Source organism: Alligator mississippiensis, chromosome 1 (genome assembly GCF_030867095.1).
Source record: "Alligator mississippiensis isolate rAllMis1 chromosome 1, rAllMis1, whole genome shotgun sequence".
In the NCBI taxonomy this organism is placed as follows: domain Eukaryota; kingdom Metazoa; phylum Chordata; order Crocodylia; family Alligatoridae; genus Alligator; species Alligator mississippiensis.
The window spans coordinates 448,369,890-448,390,665 of record NC_081824.1 but is presented as its reverse complement, the minus strand read 5'-3'; the positions used below and the strand labels follow the sequence as shown (position 1 = coordinate 448,390,665).

General features: G+C 41.2%; 1 protein-coding gene across 3 annotated transcripts in view; it reads right to left on the bottom strand.

The window, feature by feature from the left end:
- CEP295 (centrosomal protein 295) overlaps positions 1–20,776 on the bottom strand; it is a 77,534-nt gene that overhangs the window by 36,429 nt on the left and 20,329 nt on the right. Inside the window, exons 6-14 of one of the 3 annotated variants that reach the window (XM_019483629.2) lie at positions 15,666–15,798; positions 14,653–14,789; positions 10,502–10,685; positions 10,048–10,221; positions 7,920–8,138; positions 5,374–5,480; positions 2,253–2,471; positions 1,452–1,549; positions 232–1,330 (exon numbers count right to left, since the gene is read on the bottom strand). In XM_019483629.2, coding sequence (XP_019339174.1) covers positions 232–1,330; positions 1,452–1,549; positions 2,253–2,471; positions 5,374–5,480; positions 7,920–8,138; positions 10,048–10,221; positions 10,502–10,685; positions 14,653–14,789; positions 15,666–15,798 — 2,370 coding nt within the window. Of the gene's footprint in view, positions 1–231; positions 1,331–1,451; positions 1,550–2,252; positions 2,472–5,373; positions 5,481–7,919; positions 8,139–10,047; positions 10,222–10,501; positions 10,686–14,652; positions 14,794–15,665; positions 15,799–20,776 lie in introns of those variants that run through there. The other 2 variants (XM_014611209.3, XM_019483630.1) reach the window with 2 other exon arrangements.

Sequence of the window (20,776 nt, the reverse complement as noted above, 5' to 3'; positions counted from 1 at the left end):
TTTAATGAACATTATGTTCAGAGACAAAGGCCAGACAAGCTTAGTACAGCTCCAATTGGAGTGGACAGAAAAAGTGGTCTACTGACTGTTGACTGCAAAGGTTCCAGCTTGGGTCTATGCTTTGGTAAAGGACAGACTGCACATGCAGCCACATGCATCACTTTGCTAACTGGTAAATTCCACTGCATTCTACTGGCAAACAACCTGTTATAATGTACTTATAAACCATACCTGCTTATTAAGCAAATCCTTCACAGCCTCTTGTTTTCTTTGCATCTGTTCTTTCAATTTAGTTTGTTTCCATATAAGTAATTCTTCCTGCATTCTCTGCCTAGAAAGAAGAGCTTCTCTTTGTATGTCCAGTTGCTTTTGCAGTTGTTTCAAGTGGTCTTGCTGAGCTTGGATGCTTTCTGAAGAGGCTAGCACTCTCTCCCTTAAATTCAATATATTGGAATAATTTAACAACGAAACATCCTTATTTCTTGACGCCAAGGACTCCTGGATCACCCCAGGCTCAAGAGATAATGAAGTAAGATGCTGAAATGCCTGAGTGAAGGTTGGTTCAAAGGTTTTTATGCTGCTTTCTGCAGGTATCTGCTGGCACTCTGAAGAGTCAAATGATGCTGCCTGAGTTATGAGAGACTCCTCTGTTGGTGGCATACAAGGTACTAAGAACAGAGGCTGTTTGGGGGTTTCTGCCTCTGTTTGTTGGTTTGGCACCTTTGGAGATCCTAGATTTTTTTCAAAATGCAAAGTTTCTGAAGACTCAGATGAATCTTCTGTGGGCAAAATGAACTGTGCCTCTGGTTGCAAAATATCCGAGGAAGTACCTTGACAAGTCAGGATTGATACTGGCAGCCTCTGGGATTCAGAGGACTCTCTGACCTGGTTACTGGAATTCAACCATTCCATTTGCTTGTGTGAAGGGGAATGCTGAAGTAACTGAAATGGTCTTTGCTTCAACTCTGACGTAAGTGAACACCGTAACTGACTATTCAAGCCTGTACTCTGCATTAGCTCATTGTCTCTTTGCCCAAATGTTTTTTCTAACATACCATGTGCTCTGGAACACCTGATTAATGGCTGTGCAAGTTCTTGAGCCTGCATTTGTTTGGTTGACTGACAGGCTGTTGGATGAACTCGCTGAAGCATTGCAGGTACGTGGGTTTGTAAAACTGATTCCAAAGTAGGTTTGAAAGCAACACATCTCGACTCTGATGCAACTGTAGAGCTTAAGGGTATAGAAGAAGTTGAAGGATATCTTTGCTTCAACTTATTCTGGTACTCCTGTAAACGTTTTCTGGCTTCTTCAACTGACTGTTTGTGCAACCTAAAAACAGAATGACAACGTGTTTCTTGTGTGACATGAAGACCTTCTTAATTACTGGATCAGCAATTAGCAAATAATTCTGAAACTGTCCTCTCAATCTTGATTACATAAGGGAATGTACCTGTTCTGTTGTAGAAGACGCTGTTGATAGTTACGAATTATCTGTACATGGTCATTCTCTCTAGGACTGGTAGTTTCTGGTACTGCAGCAGTTTCAGTCTAAAAGGAAATAAATTATTTACACATGAAAATCTTTCATCAGTATTCATATGTGTATTGTTTTGAATTAAGGCAGCATGCTCATTCTTACTCCAAGCCAGCTGAAGCAAGTTTGCCCTGATTTCAGCCTGAGGAAGTAAAGACGGACTGCACTCTTCTGAACAATACTGATCGAAAGCTATACTATGGACTATAATGCTGCTCACAGTTGATCTGCCATTTAAGTTTGAGACGGCTTGAACTCTAGGGGTTCAATAGTTCAACTTGGTGCTGTTTACAGGATCAGTCCCCAGAAAGAGCACTGGAGAACAAGTTCTTGTGCAGATGCCTCCAGGTCATTTAATAGCAAATAAGATCAGATCCTTTCTACATCACTGATCTCCTTTCTTCCACGGGGATAATGTATAAGGTATCTGTGCACTCAAAAAAGTCAATTTCCCCCACTATACACTTCCTCACACTTTTTCTTGGGGGAAATATGTGGTTTTCTCTGCACGGCCTTATTCTTTTTTACCATGGGTCCAGACACTGTCCTGAAATCCTGCAAAAGTAAACCACTACCCAAAGCCCACTGCCAACAAACAAACCAGTGCTTCCACTTCAAAACAAATGTATTTCCGAGGTAGGAGATCCTGCCTTCTGGCATGGACAAAGTAAGGCTTAAATAAACCTTTATTTCAGCAGTGGGAATCAGTTCCTTTACCCTGTGTTCCACCTCTGTCTGTTGGTTCATAACCGAATGAGTATTCATCTGTGCCAGATGGGATGGCTGATCTTTCTCCTCTTGCCCCCTTGTCTTAATTTCTTCCAAATGAGCCTGCATTCGGATCTTCAGATAGTCGTCCTCTAAGCACATTCGCTTTTCTTCAATTTGTTTAAGCAAGGCCAGCTGCTCCTGTTTTTGTTGCTCTATTTGTTCATTCTATCAAAAAGAAATACTACAGTGATTCTGCAAAACTAAATGACAGGAGAATCAACTAAGTCCCAAATCACATACAGTGAAATTATCTGTACTACAAAGCAACCCCTATTTTGTTAGAGGATTCTCATAACATGTAAACTATATATGCCTTTGACTAGACAACAGATTCTTACCAGCCACTTCACAGTTTTGTGCTATCTTACATTCATCAACAACTGCTATCACAATAGCACAATAGAGAAAATCAAAATCTAATTCAATCAGGTAACATTTTCTACAAAGAAATTGGAGGATGGAACAAATTCCCCACTGTGAGGCTGAATTCAGAATAAGTACAAGTGTTTTTCACAATCTATAGTGCTTTTCAAAGATTTAAGACATTTTACTAATGTTAAATTAAGTCTCTCAGTACCTCTGAAGTACTTAATGGATATATAACTTACAGTGCACTTCACAAACCTCTGAAGTGGTTTTCTTATTTTTAATCTCTCTCTAGGAATTTATTATGGACCAAAGACTTAGTTTCCAGGCACAGAGACAGTATAATACTATATTCTCTACTTTTGTCCCAAGTGTATCCATTTGAAATTGCTGCCAGAGACTGAACTGGCCAGAACACAGCAGCAAAGACATGCTGTTCTGAGACATGCTAATCTTTACTGAGCGCTCATCAGAGCCTCAAACAGAGGTGTCATATGACAGATGGCCCCTCTATCAGTGCACATCACCGATTTGCAACGTGCTCATTTGAGTAAAGTCAAATGGGAGATGGGCCACCTTTTCAGTTGCCTGTACCCATGTGTTCCTTGGAAGCCTCCAACATGCATTAAAGTAGATTCAGAGTTTGTTTAGACTGAGCAGGGTCCTACTTAACTTGCAGTGAGACCAAGCCATTTTCACAGCTTGCTTGTGGCCTGAAGGGCTGATTTTGCAGGCATTTCCTGGTAGCCCCTTGCTACAGACTAGAGAATAGGCCCTGCCCCTCACTGCAGACAGCACATCTTAAGCACATGAGTAGCTGCAGGGATTGCCGCATTGTCTAAATATCACGGTAAGGATTGTGAGATTCTAAAACAGCGTATCATATAATATGCTGGGGTTTTTATGGGTTGATTTCGCCGGAAACCATGGCCCATGGAGTATTTTCCAGTGATCCTGGATATCACTGATTTCCGAAAACTGCGAATTAAGTATATCCCTAAATATGGGATACAACAGGACTAGAACAACATAGCTATTGTTTTATTGTCTACCTCACCACAAATGTTCAACGTGTTGATCATGAAAAGGTGTAAGCGCATAGAACACAGAAGACATTTTAGAAAAGCCAGACCTTTGGGAACAGGCGATACTGAAACTGGGCTATAAAATGTAGTAGATATGTGAATACATATCTTGGCAACTACATAGTTTCACTTTAATTCTATATTTATACACACATTCCAGACAAATACTGTGATTAGTCTAACAACTGCAATAACTAAGGCTGGCAGATGGGAAAATAAATCTAATTTCCAGAGACAATTCTCAATGTTTGGTTAAACATACAAGTAGCCAAGGCAGCAAGTAAAAACAGATAGCATTTTTCAGGAAAATAATTTTAAAACTGACAGTATCTCTTTCAATTCTGCATTTCCTGGCTTGCCGGCTTTTATTTATACATCCACAAAGTTGAAGTTTCCCAATTTCTAATTTCCTTAGGTATGCTTTTAATTTTTAAAATTACAAATTAACATAAGGTGTAGAACAGGACTGTCCAGCAGCTGGCAACATACTGAAATGGCAGGCCAGAAGTGCCCAGCTCAGGTCCTAGATGGGCTGACACTAGGCCACACCGGCCAGCACTGCCACTACCTTTTCTCTGGTGCTGTTTCTAGCACTGCAGCCTGGCAGTGGCAGCATGGGAAAGCTCCATGCCACCCAGCCACAGTGCAGCACAAGACAGGTGAAGCCCTCACTGCTTTAGCCCTAACTGTATGGGCTGGATCCAGTTGCTCCATGGGCCAGAACTAGTTGCTGTAGATTCAACTGCTGACACCTGTTATAAACGCGTTGAAATGGCAAAGAATTGTGCTTAAGTTCTTATTGCTTGGAGGCAGTAGGTCTAGAATTAGATGCAGCTACGAGAGAAGAGGATGTTAAAAAACCAGACCCATGGGAATTCCTTGACTCAAACTATAAATGCTTACTCACAGACTAACAGTACTATTGTACCGTTAATCCCAAACTCCCAAAACAAAGGGCATTTTTACACATGCTCTGATGCGTTTTGATTACAACACGTCAGAACAGACTCGATTAATTGTGCTGCAGCATCTTGTGTATTCAGCGCTCTGCATTTAAAAATGGTGGCAGGGGGCCTTAACTAAAGCATGTCAAACAAGCTTTAGTTAAATTGCCCACTGCCATTTTGAAATGTGGGATGCTGAATAAATGAGACACTGCAAGGATTGTAATTAGAGTGGATCCCGAGAACCACTTTAATTAAAAAGTGCCCCCTCCTCCCCCCGCAGCACATGTACAGACACTCAAGGGCACTACTCGTCAGTGAGGATTTTGTAAACATCAAATTCCAAATTTAAGCCATCTCTCTTGTACCTTTTTCAATAGTTTCTAGAAACTACAAAAGTATTTTCCCCTTACTCTTCAATACCTCATGAAGAGCTGATGAAAATTAAAAAAAACCAAACAAACAAACAAAAAACCCCCAGAAAAACAACAAGAGATTATGGAAAAATATTAACTTTAAAGGCAGTTTTTAAAGCTACATGTATATAAAAAGGGAGGGATAGTCAAAGCTGTTTTACAAACCTAATTAGATCTGTTTGCATTTGAGCCATTCTGATGTAAAATGCACTTTAAGAAAAGGATATTGCCGAGGAAAAAAAATGCACACACATACCTGTTTTTGTCTCTCTGCTTCCATTCTAATTTTGGCTGCTTGTTCTTGAGGATGGATTAGGACTGAATTTCCAGCTACAATTCTCTGTTCTAGTATTTCCAGAGATTCTAAAATACATGTTACTTAGAGTTAGCATATTGTATTGTCAGGAAGATATTTATACTGGATTTGGAAACTGTACGACTACTAACCAGAGGACAAAACTTAGCAATGAATTTACTGTTTTTGCTTGTGATAGGCTTTCATAATTTACTACAAGGATAAAATCTTGGCAAGAGGTTTATCGTCCTCCCTTGTCCACAATAGCTCCAGGGAAGAAAGCAAAGGGCACTTTTCTGTTAGTCAGAGATCTGTCTTTGAATCTCACTCAAGATGTCTCGTCTCTTATGTACCCTTAACTCAAAATTTCAAGAGTTGAGGAACTTCACCCTTGCTCCCCATAACCATCCTCCCAGAAGCAGCAGATACAGAAGTGGCTTATTTTCATACACTCACCCTCCTGAAAGGGGCCTTATTCACCTACTGTGCCCTTTCGCTTATTCCTAGCTCTCAAACTGGGAGTAGAGAATGTTTCACTTTTCATAGGCCTGCAAATCCCACCTTTCATTTCTGCTGTTGCTTGTAGCTTCCTGAGACAGTTACCTAAAATCCTATAGTCATTTTCACTGCTACCTCAGAAGAGATTTTATATGTTTCACTAGAGCTGCTAAAAAGAGATCAGCAAAAGGGATTCAAACTTCTGCAATTAGGAAAGGTGTAGAGGCAGCATTACCAGGTAATAAAAAAGGGATTCGCCTTACCAACTCAAAAAAGGGAATATTAAGCCTCTGCACTTCTGCCATCTCAGTAACTCAATGAAAGTTTAACTATATGGTCAGATACAATGTTGTTCACAATCCAGCAGTGACATTTAGTCTGATAATTGTCAAAGCTTCCACTGGTTTGTAACCATTTACTAGAAAAGGTTTCCTGCTTCCTTCTGGTAAGTATATTTCTCACCCTTACAGGCAGAGCAATAAGGGAAAAAATAACTTCTCTAGCAGAGCCAAGCTCAACATTTCTGGGGAATAACTAAAACTTTAACAAAGATCTTTAAAAGCACGTGCACAATTAAAAAGTTCAGTAAAAGGCCAACAGCATGCTGGGCTGTATTACTAGAGAAGTCGCTTGCAAATAAAGGGAAATGATTCTCCTGCTCTATTTAGCCTTGCCTGGGGTGCTTGTCTGGTTTTTTGCCCTGCACTTCAAGAGATGCAGTCAAATTAAAAAAGCAACAAAAATGATTAGAGGCCTAGGAGACATGACTTATGAGAAAAGGCTGAAAGAACGTAGAATTATTTAGTCTGGAGAAGAAAAGACAAGAGAATGTAATGACAGTCTTCAAATACCTGAAGGATGAATACAAAGAGGATGGAGATGGGCTCTTCTTTGTGACTACAGAGACAGGGCAAGAAGCAATGTCTCAAGTCACAGCAAGGGAAATTTAGGTTGGATATTAGGAAGAAATGTCATACTATGAAAGTGGTTAAGCATTGAAACAGGTTATCCAGAGAGGTTGTGGGATCTTCAACCTTAGAAGTGCCTAAGAGTTAGTTAGATAAAACACTTGACTGGGATGGTTTAGACAGAGACTATCTTGTCTTGGGTAGTGTAGACTGGACTAGATCAGTGGTTTTCAACCTGTGGTCTGCAGACCCCTGGGGGTCTATGAAAGATGACTATGGATCAATCAAAAGTAAGTGAATATTGACACTTACAATTCAAAGGGGTCTGTACCTCCAGCCAAAACTTTTTAGAGGTCTGCAGATGAAAAAAGGTTGAAAACCACTGAACTAGATGATCTCCGGAGGTCCCTTCCATCCACATTCTTCTATGATTTTACTTCACAATTTTGTTCCTAAGTTATTACAAAGCTGTTGATTCACTTTGCCTAATAATTAAAGTGTAAAAACCTATCACATACACTAATGCACTGTCATACCAGAGACAAACAGGAGAAAAATAACAGTTTACAAATCAAACAGTAAACCCAAGCCATTTCACATTAAAAGAATTTAGCAGAGCACTGTTAGTTACTGAATCAGGGAATCATAGAGCAGAAACAGTCCCGCTTTTGGTACACACACAGGCCCAACAAGCTCAGAAGTAAACATAATAGAAACATGGCTTCCAATTAAATTTTTTCAAGAATGTCCTTTAAAAGCTTGGAAACATATTAAAAGTGAGATTTTTCCAAGTATATTATGCCCTTAAATGTCCAGGTCATTTCAACATTTTTTACCTCAAATCTTTATGCCTGGATGGAACAAAATGGGCAGAAGACCAAAAAAGCCTCTATCATGTTTGTTTTTCCCCATAAAATTTACAATCTAGTGTAGTAGCTCACTTTCTGGCTAGTACAAGAAACACGAATTTTCAGTAATGTGACCACCCATCCAGGTTTAACATTGCTATTTAGTTCATATTCACAGTTCTGCCCATTAAGGTCTTTTCCCCTCCTAAACATTGCATTTTGATTTCACTATGAAGGACAAAACAATATTTACCTTTGGCTTCAGAAACTGAATCTCCATGGGCGTTGTGACCAGGTTCCAAATCACATAAGAGTCTCTCTTCACTAGGAAGTGTACCTGATTCAATGGTTTGAATGTCACTTTGTACCTCTGCTTCGCTTTTTGATGCCCACTGGTCTTTTTGGCTCCGAATCTTATTCAGCAATTTTTTTAAGGCTAGTTTGGATTGTGGTTGGAGAGCCTCTTCACGCTCTGTAAGAAACACACCAAAAATTGTTACAAAGACATAATAATAAGACAAATAAAGATATACGATACAGTCAGTCAGCTACTTCTCACAACACAGTTACTGGCTGTAAACATAAATCATTCTAGTTATAGATAGCAGAAAATCTGAAATTTTGCCTGCTTCTGCAATTCGACTAAGCCAGGGGCAGGCAATTAGTTTGAGTGGAGGGCCTCTTACCCAGTTTTGGCAGCCTGTCGAGTGCTGCATGGGTAGCCCTGCCCCTTGACAGGTGCCCTGCCCCCTGGTCACCATCTTGGGACCAATGTTCCAGGGCCAGCACCGGTGGGGCCCAAAGCAGGGCGCAGGCTGGCAGGGGTCCGTGGAGCTGGGCTGGGCTGCACCAGTAGGGAGGGGGGAGATGGCCCAGCTCCATAGAGCCCCTGCCAGCTGGGACCCCACACTCCTGTAACACTACTCTGGGCCCCACCGGCACTGGCCCCGGGACACCAGTGCGGGCCCTGTGCTCCCACTGGCTCCCTGCACGCTCACACCCAGTGCCCCCCAGCCCCGTGGTACAGGCGGGGGGCAGCGCTCAGACCCGACCCCCTGTTCATCAGCAGGGAAGAAGCTGGTGCTGAGCATGGGGAAAAGTGGCCCCTCACCTGAGCCGTTGCAGGCACTCGCAGCCCACGCTGGGCTGTCTGGAGCAGGCACAGGCAGCCCCAGGCAGGCTGCGAGTGGCTGCACCGTGGGGCGCCAGCCATGGGCAGGCAAGGGGCCACTTTTCTCCGCGCAGGGAAGGAGCCCAGGGAAAAGCTGGGGGGGGGGGGGGGGGGGCGGGGCGCGGCCCTTCCCCCTCCCCACAGCTGGTGCTCCACGCTGCAGGCGCTTGCAGCCCACATAGGGCTGTCTGGAGCAGGCACAGTCAGCCCCATGCGGGCTGCAAGCAGCTGCAGCGTGGGGCACCAGGCGTGGGGGAGGGGCCGCTTCCCCCCCACTCCCCTTCCTTGCCTGGGGTCCCCCCTGCACTTACCTGAGCTTCCTGCGCCGGGGCAGGCAGGTGCTCCCAGCCCAGAAACCATGGCTGGGGCTTCCAGCTGAGGGGCAGGGCTGGGTGTTGTTGGAGCCCACCAGGCTACCCCTGGGTCCTACTGCCCTTGGCTCCTGTCATTTTTGACAGGAACCAAGGGCAGAGAAATATTAATTTTCCAAATTTTTTTTTAGGGGCCCCATGGGCCAGATAGAATGGCCTTGCAGGTCAAATCTGGCCCACAGGCCATATTTTGCCCACTCCTGGACTAAGTATATATTGATAACTCGACTTTCTGACAAGGAACATGAACAGGTTCCCAATTTAGATAGGTATTAATAGGTGCACTTTTCAAAACATGAATGATGTGCTAGATATGTATTAGACATCATGCAATTTTGCTAGTTACATTAACATAGTCGCATATAAAATTGGGCTCAGGTGTAGTTCTGGTTCTTAGTAGCAAGTATACTATCTTCAAAAGAAGTCTAAAAGAAGCTGAATTTTTGCATCTGAATTCCATACTTGTCTGACTCCAGTATCTGGAATGGAAAGCATCAAAAGCAACTAAGTGTATAAATACCACATACCTATAATTACTAAAACACCTAAAAAACCTTAAATTACTCTAATTTTTTAACTATTCAAAAATAATGGTTCAAAGCAACTACAACTCAGCTTCTTTGTAAATACAAAACAAATTCAGCAGTTCTCATTTCTCATGTTATAAATTTATTAAAAACAGCTGAAGATACCTCAATCTTTTATATTTTATTTTTGTATTTATTTTTACTCACAATTGCATTTTCTCGAAATTGGTGTATGAACCTAAAACCTCTAGTCTCTTCTAATGTACATCCACGGGTTTTAAAAAAGTTAAAAGTTAAGCTTGAAAGTTTTACTCTCTGATTGACTGTGGTGCCCGACTTCCTCTTCTATCACCTCATCCACTCTTGGCTGTCTCTCACACACACTATCCGGTTCCAGGGAAATATCCAGTTCATCATCCTGAGATTGATCAGAAGGGGTAGGCAAAGGCTGTGGTTCAAGCTGCAGAATCATGTCTCCTTTCATTTCTAAATGAAAAGATGAAGCCATATAAAAACATTAAGTAATTCCATTTGTAACAAAAGCCATCTCAAATTGCAAGATTAAGGTCATCATAAGATGCCCCTAAGAGATCTAAGAGATACCAAATTAAATGGTCCTTTCAAAACAGTTTAAACAAAAGCTTTGTTTCAAAGGAAACTAAGAATATCATTTGATTCCTTAGGAGCATATTTAATCCTGAATGTCTACAGCAGTTTAAGTATGTGCTGACACCACATCACTTAACCTTCCAAAGGAATCACTTACTCCTGTCTCCACTATACATGTCTTCAAAGGCCATCTCCAGCTCTCTTTGCCAGTCGTCTTTAATTTCCACACGTCTGTATGAAGGTACAAACAGCTGTGGTGGCATCTGTGCTACAATCTGTCTCCTGCATGCCCGATCCATATTCTGCATTTGTTCAAGTTCTTTCATAAGTCTTTCCCTGTCCTTCAAATAGAACCATGTTCAATTAACAGCTTAGCACTTACATTCAGGCAGAATGACTTTAGCTCCAGTAAAATACATTCATTTGGCATCTGTAAAGTTTAATACTTACTTCATTCCAGGGATAAATAATACCTTGACTTAAACGTATGCATAAAATAAACCAATCTAGATATCCTCTAGGATACTGGATACCTTCTATTTAGTGGCTGAAAATTCATTAATAGCACCATGGGATAACTGCAGTATTAGAAGCAATATCAAGCTATACACCAACATGCCAACTTCCCTAAGTATAGAAGAGCTCTACATTTTCTGTTTTTATGAAACAAGCACATGGACCTTCTTTAGGTTACTCATCACTCAGCATACATGTTAATGGCTACCAGCTAAATATTTTTCTTAGTTAGATTTTATAAAAGCTTTCAGACCTTTTATAAATTGTATTTTTTTCTGTTTACCTTAGATATATAAGCATTATCAGCCCAAGCTGGTCAACCTTTGTCAATAAACTGGATTACTTGTTGGCTGTCTGAGAACATTTACTGCTAGCTCTCATGTTAGCGGAAAGACTGGGAATACTGTATATTCAATAACAGGTTAATAAATGTTAAGGCGTATGTACAAAAAAGCAATGATGATTAGAATGCCACTTCTTCAGCAATTCCATTTTAACTCATCCACTACAATTTTTCTTAAAATTCTTCAGATCATGTAGAATTCATTACAAGAGATGCACAAATAATAAGGACTTCTGCGTTAAACAGGAACTGGATTTCAAACATAAAGAAAAGGACAAAATATAATTTCAGCCTTAACAACCAAGAACCATAAACCTAACTTTTCTGAGAAACAATGAGTGCTCAACTCCAACTATAGTCAGTTAATAGGAGATTCAAATACTTTCAAACCACAAAAATAAAATAAAATAAAATAAAATAAAATCTAGCCTTAGATATGCTGAGTAGCCAATCACACAGGCACCAAAATGAGTGGATATTTGGCAAACTTTGGTCTTTGTCTCTGCTTTCATTCTTAAGCTGCAAAATGAGGATATTATCTTCCACTTCATAAGGTTGGTATGAAAACAACTACATTAATCTTTGAAGGGCACTCAGATACTGTGCTGATAAGCACCATTGAATAGTGTCATTCATTTTCTTGTGACTTTTCATTGTCATGTTTGGATGCTGTACGAGATATGGAGCAGTAAGGCATGGATCCACATTGAAAGGTGAAGATAATGCAATACTGAACAGCTGCCTAAGGCGCTTCAGAGAAGTCTTACACAGAAGAATACAGTGCCATGCAAAGATATTTGAGCTACCTTTAAACAAGCTAATCCTTGTACCCAAATCAGTATAGCTACATTAATGTGGCACTCCAGTGGAACTAATTATTTTGCAGGAAGCAGGGTACGTTAGTCTGGGAGAAATACCACTCTACTACGGTTATTCCGTTTTCAGTACCTGGATCTAGCTTGGGCATCTTTGCCATTCCTGCAGTTCCCTCTATTTCCAAATACCTTTGGCAAAAAACCCCAGCCAAACAAAACAAAACAAAACAAAACAAAACAAAACAAAACAAAACACAAAACCCATTCCCCTAAAGATCTAAAGATCAGATTATCTTCTACCAAGGGATACATTTATTTTAAAAAAGCAATGGGACTTCCAAAGGGAATGCTAAGCCAGCCACTTTCCATTATATCAATGGGTCTCTAGACCAAGCATCTCTGCTAGTCTTACTAGTCTTAGCTGTGCTAAAATGGGAATAGGCTAGATTGAAACCCATTTTACTGGCCACTAAAGTAAAATCTTTCATTTATGCTTTTGGAGCTAAAGGTTAGAATGTTACTATTAAAAAGGCAGCTGTTACCACACATTTATTCCCATATGTAGGGTAAATATAATTATCTTTTTCTGAGCTATTTTGGGGATTAAAATCTTTTAAATCATGATCTCTCTGAAGAATGCCAGGTTAACAGTTAATAGTTTGATCCCATTTATGCCATGAACAATTAAAATATACCTTGCCATTTCTAAAAAAGTTAGAAAGAGTTGACTATACCCAGACCATAATTTTTAATTTTAAAAACAGACCAGTTATTCACACTCAGTTCTGGATCTTGCTAAGGGTGGCATCAGTTACAAGAACTAGAGAAGGAAAAACATTGTCAGAATTAGATTCAGTTTTCAAAGTCATGCATTTCTTTTTATATTAGGCATAGTGTGTTTGGTGGTGTGCTTGTTAAGTGTTTACAAGAACAAACCAAAACCAAATGTCTGAAACTGAAGCTAAAAATACAGTAGGAAGACAGTGTTTTATATGTAAAGTAGTTTTTTCAGCATGTATCTAGAGCAATTTAGGACCACAAACTTGCATTCACTTTCAGTTAAGTACTCCTGAAAATTTTACCCTTATTAAATCTAATTCTACCTTCATGAATATTTAATGTAAACAAGATGCTAATTTACACAATTTATTTTTGTAAAAGTTTGGCTTTAGCAAGAATTTTTTATTCAATATAAGTTATAATGCTGCTGAATAACAAAGCCAGTTCTAAATATTTGATTTCAATCTAGCCTGAACAGCATGACAGAAACAATAAAGTGATCTTAAAAATAAGATCACTTAAAAATAAAACAGTTCTTTGGGTACTAGGAGAGATGAAAGACTGGCCTTGAAACTATAAATTATATCTACTGTTTGGCAACTGCTGAGCAGCCCACTTCAAACCATTTATTCATACTGTAGGTCTTCAATTAAGATACCTTTACATAAATGACGCTAAAGATGATCAAGTCAACTCACTCTGAAGCAAAAGAACTTAGGCCAGGGGCAGGCAATTATTTTGGGCAGAGGGCCGCTTACTGAGTTTCGGCAAGCCACCGAGGGCTGCATGAGAGGCAGTCCAGGGCAGATAAATGTTAGTTTACTAAATTTTTTAGGGGCCCCACAGGCCAGACAGAATGGCCTGGCGGGCTGCATCCAGCCTCCAGGCTGCATTTTGCCCACCCCTGACTTAGGCTCATGCCAGCAGTGCTTACAAACTTTGGTAAACTGGTTCAGGCTTTTCTCACTTTTTCTTTAAAAAATAGCCTCAGATATTTCCTCATTATGCATGCACAAACATACCTGCTTTTTGTCAGAAAAAGATATCAATTTAAACAGGATCCCATTTCTTACGCACTCATCCAGTTGATTTCAACATCTCTTACAATATATGGGTGTCAAAGATCTGGCCCAAAGATCCACATAAGCCAGCCCTAGTGGTAGCCCCAGGTTTTGAGTTGACCCACAAGCCACATGTAACAAGCACCAGATGGGCCTTGCAAGCACAGCCTGGGACCTCTCCATCCCTCCCCCCAGCATGCTGGATCCAGCACCCATGGCGCTGACTGTGGGTCATAAGCTGCACACACTGCTCACTCCAACCAGTTTAGGATGCATGCTGCATGCAGCGCAGTCAAAGTGGGTCCTGGAGCAGGCAAAGTGGGTACTGGATCGGACGTGTGTGAGGGGAGGGAATCATAGGCCCAATCTAGCCTGCAAGGCCAGCCCATTGCCATTCATCTGGTCCCACACCTTTAGGCATATTATAGCATTTGGAACTCTGATAACACACTTAACCAGCATTTTTCATTAAATCAGTTTCTCAAAATCTTATAATAGGTTCTGAAAAATTTGGCAGGTCACAAAGAAGTAGACTTAGCTGCAGCATCCCTTTAATGTTCAAATGCCTTTTATTTTTATTGATGGTAAAGAGTTTCTTATTTCCTCAATTTTCAAATAGCTGGGCCAAACAAAAATGAGGATAATTTTCTTTTAAAAGGAATGCATTTTGAAAATGGCTATTATGTTTCTCCTGAAGTCAGTGCTATTTACCATCCAGTCTGTTACTAGTTATGTTGACTGCTGGTCATTTTGACAGTTAAGACTTATGGTGTACAATTTCTACTTTGCTTACTTGTGCCAAATGGACCATCTTCAAGGCATGACTTCCTCTCACATGTGCTTTTTCAAGCTGTTCTCTTCTTCCCCTCTCCTCCTCCTTTTGCAGTTCCTTCAAGCGCTTAGCTTCCTCTTCAGCAACTAACTGAGCATCTGGCTGGCAGTCAATCAATAACAGTTTAAAACCATGGTAGACTGCAAATATTGCTGACAGTAAATAATTCTGTAGTGAAGTGTTCAACCAAGCTACTTTAAAAAGAGGTATGAGTGGATACATAAATACCCTCTAATCATTACAGCCCTTGTTTATATAAACTACACATTTTTATACCTTCACACACAAACAAGCACACACGCACAGCAACACCTATCATCTTTTTTATTCTAAAATGTCTAACTGTTCTAGTTTCAAGTAATACTATGGAAAAAATCACTTATAATTTAAAATAGCTTGACTGTTACATTTGCCAAGATATTTTCCATTCAGTATAAATGGTATAATGCTGCTAAATAAGTAATACAGCAAATTCTATACATTTGATTTCATTTTGAATAGTTTGGGATAGAACACACAATAGTACTTACAGGTTCATCTGGAAAATAAACACATTTTAAAACCACTGCAATAGTAAAAGCATTATGAAATCTGACAACTGAGGGCTAAAAAAAGATAAAGTAAAAACCCTAGGACACAAAGACAACACAGGCAGCCAGAATATATTTTAAACACATTCAAACATTAATCTTAAGAAACTGAAACTGATCATTTTGTTCAGGGCCAGTTTCTTCAGATCGTTAACCCTGTGCAACTTCATGCCAGTGAGCAATTCCACTGAGTGTTAAGTATGTGTAGGATATATAAGGCACAATTGTAATCCTTTATAAGTCTTCACTATTTTAAATTAAGACCAGATGAATTGTATTATACCAACTCCCTTTTTAAACAGGAAACTAACTAAAACAAAACGCTACTAAGAGCTGCCAGAGATGCTATATGCAACACAAGTGTTGACATATGGGAGAGCATACCATATATGAAGTCAATCACCTGCTCTGTGTCCATTTCTCTATCCACATAAGGTTCTGACAGATGATGATGAGTAACAGAAAAATTGTCAGCATTATAGACCTTCACTGTAGGAATTTTTTTCACTTCAAAATTCTAAAAAAAAAAGTAGGAGTACAAATAATCAGTTACTTTGCTTAAGGCACTATTTTCCATTATGAGCAAAATGGAATATAAATAAATGATTTACATACTCAGACTAGTTAGGAATATAATGTAGAAACAAAATGAGAACAATCTGCACTCAGAATAAAACCCTGAAAGCCAGAAGAACTTTAAAACTTCACATATCTATTAATTATTAATACATAACCTCAATGCAAAGCCTATCTGGAGGTTGTAGTGATTGACATTGACAGCACCTAACAGCCCAAGGCAAACTCCTCTACACCAGACATTAATCAGAGGATGTATATACATGCTTCAACTATATTACCTTAATTTAAACATACTTGGTTTTTAGTGCACCAATACAGGTCCCTGCTCATAGCAACTGTCAGATTTACCTGAATGAACAATGTAGGACATACATAGCTACATTATATACTTATACAACACAGCATTGAAAAAGAAAAAAAATCCCAACCACTGTCAGCTGCAGGCTTTGATTATGAACACCTAACTACCCTAACTACCTTGATGACACTCTTGAAACCCTATTTGTGAATTCTCCTGTCAGTTTTTTTTTTTAAACAAGTGCCATAAATTTAAGTATATACAAAAAACTAGAACTCTTGGCTCCAAAATGATGTCATTTTCCAGGTGGTCTGATAAAAGGTAAGAAAACTGTATTTTCTGCATGCTTTCAGGATCAAAGTCCCTTTGTCAGGCTCTGGGAAAAGTGTAGATGGTACAAGACAGTAAAAAGTCCCCATAGGTAGGAAATAAACTTCATTTTTGCACAGAGGGAGCTGAAGATGGAAGGCCATCCCTCTGGGTCTATGAGTGTCTTTGTGAGCTGTGCTGAGTAGCTCTTTGATGTATTGATCAGGTAGAATTCCTTCCCTGGAGGTGTCAGGTGGCAGGCAGGGATGTAAAAAAACCCCCCAAAACTTTATACTTAAACTTACAAGTTTAAGTATAAAGTCTGTGCAAGGGACTCCCTGCTCACCAAAACAAGATTATTCTGCAGATGTCAGTAGTTCAGATGGTATGCATGGGGATGGGAGTCATATGCAAGTAGTTTATGGTGCAAAGGAAAGGAGGGAGAGAGTGCTAAGCAGCTTACTCTTACCAACATGTAAGGCGGGGGTGTAGCTCTCTATGTTAAGGAAAGCTACACGTCCCTGCAAGCCGATATTGGTGACCAGGGTGGACGGCTGGAGACCCTCTGGGTTAAAATCCGTGGGGAACACGGCACAGGGGACACAATGATGGGAGTCTACTACAGACCTCCCACCCAAAGTCCTGAGCTTGACCAGGAGTTTACTTGGGAACTGGCTGAGGTCGCATGCTCCAGGACCATGGTTGTCATGGGTGACTTCAACTACCCGGACATCTCGTGGGAGGATCGCTCAGCAAAATTTGAGCGGTTGCAAAGCTTCCTCTCGTGCGTGGATGACCTCTACCTGCCTCAAAAAGTCTATGAGCCAACGAGAGGCAAAGCGCAGCTCAACCTGGTGCTGGCTACTGGGGATGACCTAGTCGGCGACCTAGTGATCGATGGGAAGCTGGGTGACAGTGACCACGAGTTGATCACCTTCACCATCCGCCGAAAAGCTGGCAAGTCAGTCAGCAACACGGAAGTCCTTGACTTGAGGAAAGCCGACTTTGACAAGCTCAGGAAGCTTGTCAGTGAGGCCCTAAAGGACCATGACCACAGAGAGAGGGGAGTTCAAGAAGAGTGGTTGCTCCTCAAGGGAGCAATCCCCAATGCACAAACTAAGTCTATTCCATCTCAGAGGAAAGGCAGCAAGAGGGCACAGCAGCCCCCCTGGCTCTCCAGGGACCTAGCAGACCTCCTGAGGCTAAAAAGAAAGGCCTACAAAGGATGGAGGATGGGAGTCACCTCCAAGGAGGATTATTCTGCACTGGTCCGGTCCTGTAGGGAGCAGACCAGGAAAGCCAAGGCTGCAACTGAACTCCAACTAGCTTTGAGCACCAAGGACAATAAAAAGTCCTTTTTCAGATATGTACGGAGCTGGAGGAAAAGCGGGGGCAACGCTGGACCCCTGCTGAACCAGATGGGGTAACTGACAACTGACGCCCAGGAAAAAGCCAGCCTATTAAATAGGTACTTTGCGTCAGTCTTTCATCAGTCCCATGGGACGCCCATGCCCACTACGGGACAGGGAAGTCCGGATGAGGGTGATCCCCTGCCCTCCATTGATGCTGACTTCGTGGAGGAACATCTTGAGAAGCTGGATACCTTCAAGTCAGCCGGCCCTGACAATCTTCACCCCAGGGTACTCAAGGAGCTGGTGAGCATCATAGCCCAGCCTCTAGCGCAGATCTTTGAAAACTCTTGGCGCTCTGGTGTAGTGCCCGAAGACTGGAAGAAGGCCAATATGGTGCCTATCTTCAAGAAAGGGAGGAAAGTGGAGCCGGCTAACTATAGGCCCATTAGCCTGACTTCTATCCCGGGGAAGATCTTAGAAAAGTTTATTAAAGAGGCCATCCTTAATGGACTGGCCGACGCCAACATCTTAAGGGATAGCCAGCACGGGTTTGTTGCGGGTAGGTCTTGCTTGACCAATCTCATTTCCTTCTACGACCAGGTGACCTACCACCTGGACAAGGGAGAAGAGATTGATGTCATATATCTTGACTTCAAAACAGCCTTTGACCTGGTTTCCCATAATCACCTCTTAGAGAAACTGGCCAATTGTCGCCTTGGGTCCTCCACGATCCACTGGCTGGAAAACTGGCTCCGGGGTCGGACCCAGAGGGTAGTAATTGATGGAAGTCACTCATCGTGGTGTCCTGTGACCAGTGGTGTCCCCCAAGTCTCTGTCCTTGGACCCATACTGTTCAACATCTTCATTAATGATGTGGACACTGGAGTCAGAAGCAGACTGGCCAAGTTCGCTGATGACACCAAACTTTGGGGAAAAGCATCCACACCAGAAGACAGGCGGGTGATCCAGGCTGACCTGGACAGGCTCAGCAAGTGGGCGGACAAGAATCTGATGGTGTTCAACGCTGATAAATGCAAGGTTCTCCACCTTGGGAAGAAAAACCCGCAGCATCCTTATAGGCTCGGCAGTGCTATGTTGGCCAACACTATGCAAGAAAGAGACTTCGGGGTCATCATTGACCACATGAGCCTGCACTGCGATGCTGCGGCTAGTAAAGCGACCAAAACGCTGGCTTGCATCCATAGATGGTTCTCAAGCAAATCCCAGGACGTCATTCTCCCCTTGTACTCAGCCTTAGCGAGGCTGCAGCTGGAGTACTGCGTCCAGTTTTGGGCTCCACAATTCAAAAAGGATGTGGAGAAGCTTGAGAGGGTCCAGAGAAGAGCCATGCGCATGATCAGAGGTCAGGGAAGCAGACCCTACAATGACAGGCTGAGAGCCTTGGGGCTCTTTAGCCTGGAAAAGCGCAGGCTCAGGGGTGATCTGATGGCCACCTATAAGTTTATCAGGGTTGACCACCAGTATCTGGGGGAACGTTTGTTCACCAGAGCGCCCCAAGGGATGACGACTAGGTCAAATGGTCATAAACTACTACAAGACCGTTTCAGGCTGGACATAAGGAAGAATTTCTTTACTGTCCAAGCCCCCAAGGTCTGGAACAGCCTGCCACCGTAGGTGGTTCAAGCGCCCACATTGAACACCTTCAAGAGCAAACTGGATGCTCATCTTGCTGGGATCCTATGAACCTGGCTGACTTCCTGCCCTTTGGGCAGGGGGCTGGACTTGATGATCTTCCAAGGTCCCTTCCAGCCCTAATGTCTATGAAATCTATGAAACATGAACAACTTCAAAGCATTTTCTTTATAGATTACATATACTTTTCATGCAATATCTCATACACACATTCTTGAATGCCTATCACAATCTACACAGGACCCTGATAATCTCCTCCATTCTTCATCTCTCACCAATATCCTGCATCCTCATGTTCTCCTTCAAAGCCTGCCATTCCAAAACCAGGAAACTTGACTTCATGTCAGCCCTTTATATACCTTACCTTCGCATATGGGGTCTTGGTCAAATAATTTTAGATACATCATGACCAAGAAAGGATTAAGAAACAGGATGCAAATTAAGTACCGTTAACTTTTAAATTATTTGCTTATCTAGTCCCCCCCCAAAATTATATACATCGTGCAGTAAGATGTAGCATACAGAACATTAACATGGCTTCTCTCTGGCGTGTTGGGGAGAACTGAGAGAGATGGGTTAAAAAAAAAAATAAAATAAAAATGTATAGCATCAGGAAGAAGTGCCTGATAATTTAACTCAACTAATATGGCTGTGTCAAAAGAAAAACATTACCAGAATTATCCTAAAAAATAAGTCACAGTAACTAATAGATCAACATTAGTTAAAGCATTTACATATAGTAATTACAGCTTTGAAAACAGACAATTCCCATGACTAAATTTCATTAAAATGTGATCACCCAGTGCTATGCCTATTCTGTTCTACTTTAGGAATGTATAATTAGATACAGTTCTTTGAAATATTTGATAATCTATTAACAAACCAGTAATTAATAGATTACATTTAATCAGTCAATTCTCCAACAATTTATTCAAAAGCTGTAAAGATGTGAAAGCTGTCTCAGAAGCCTGTAATTTTCCCATCAGTGCTAAAAAAAACCTCTCTTTAGGATACAGAAACAATTAGCGGCCTAATTCCCTACTTGTGATGAACATTATTACAGCTCCTGCTAGTACCAGTGAATTAAGATTCTATCAGTGTTTCCCTTAGGGGTATACAATCCAATGCAAAAAAATGTACCCCATCTTAAAGTCCAGTCTACTGATGCTCCAGACAGCAATTTAATTTTACAATTTGTGGGGAAACCTCATATAGCACAATCTACAAGTCCTATAGAAATGACAGTTTTTCAAAATGAAAACACTGTAGATGTGGACAACAAGTTTTAAAAGATTTTGATTCAT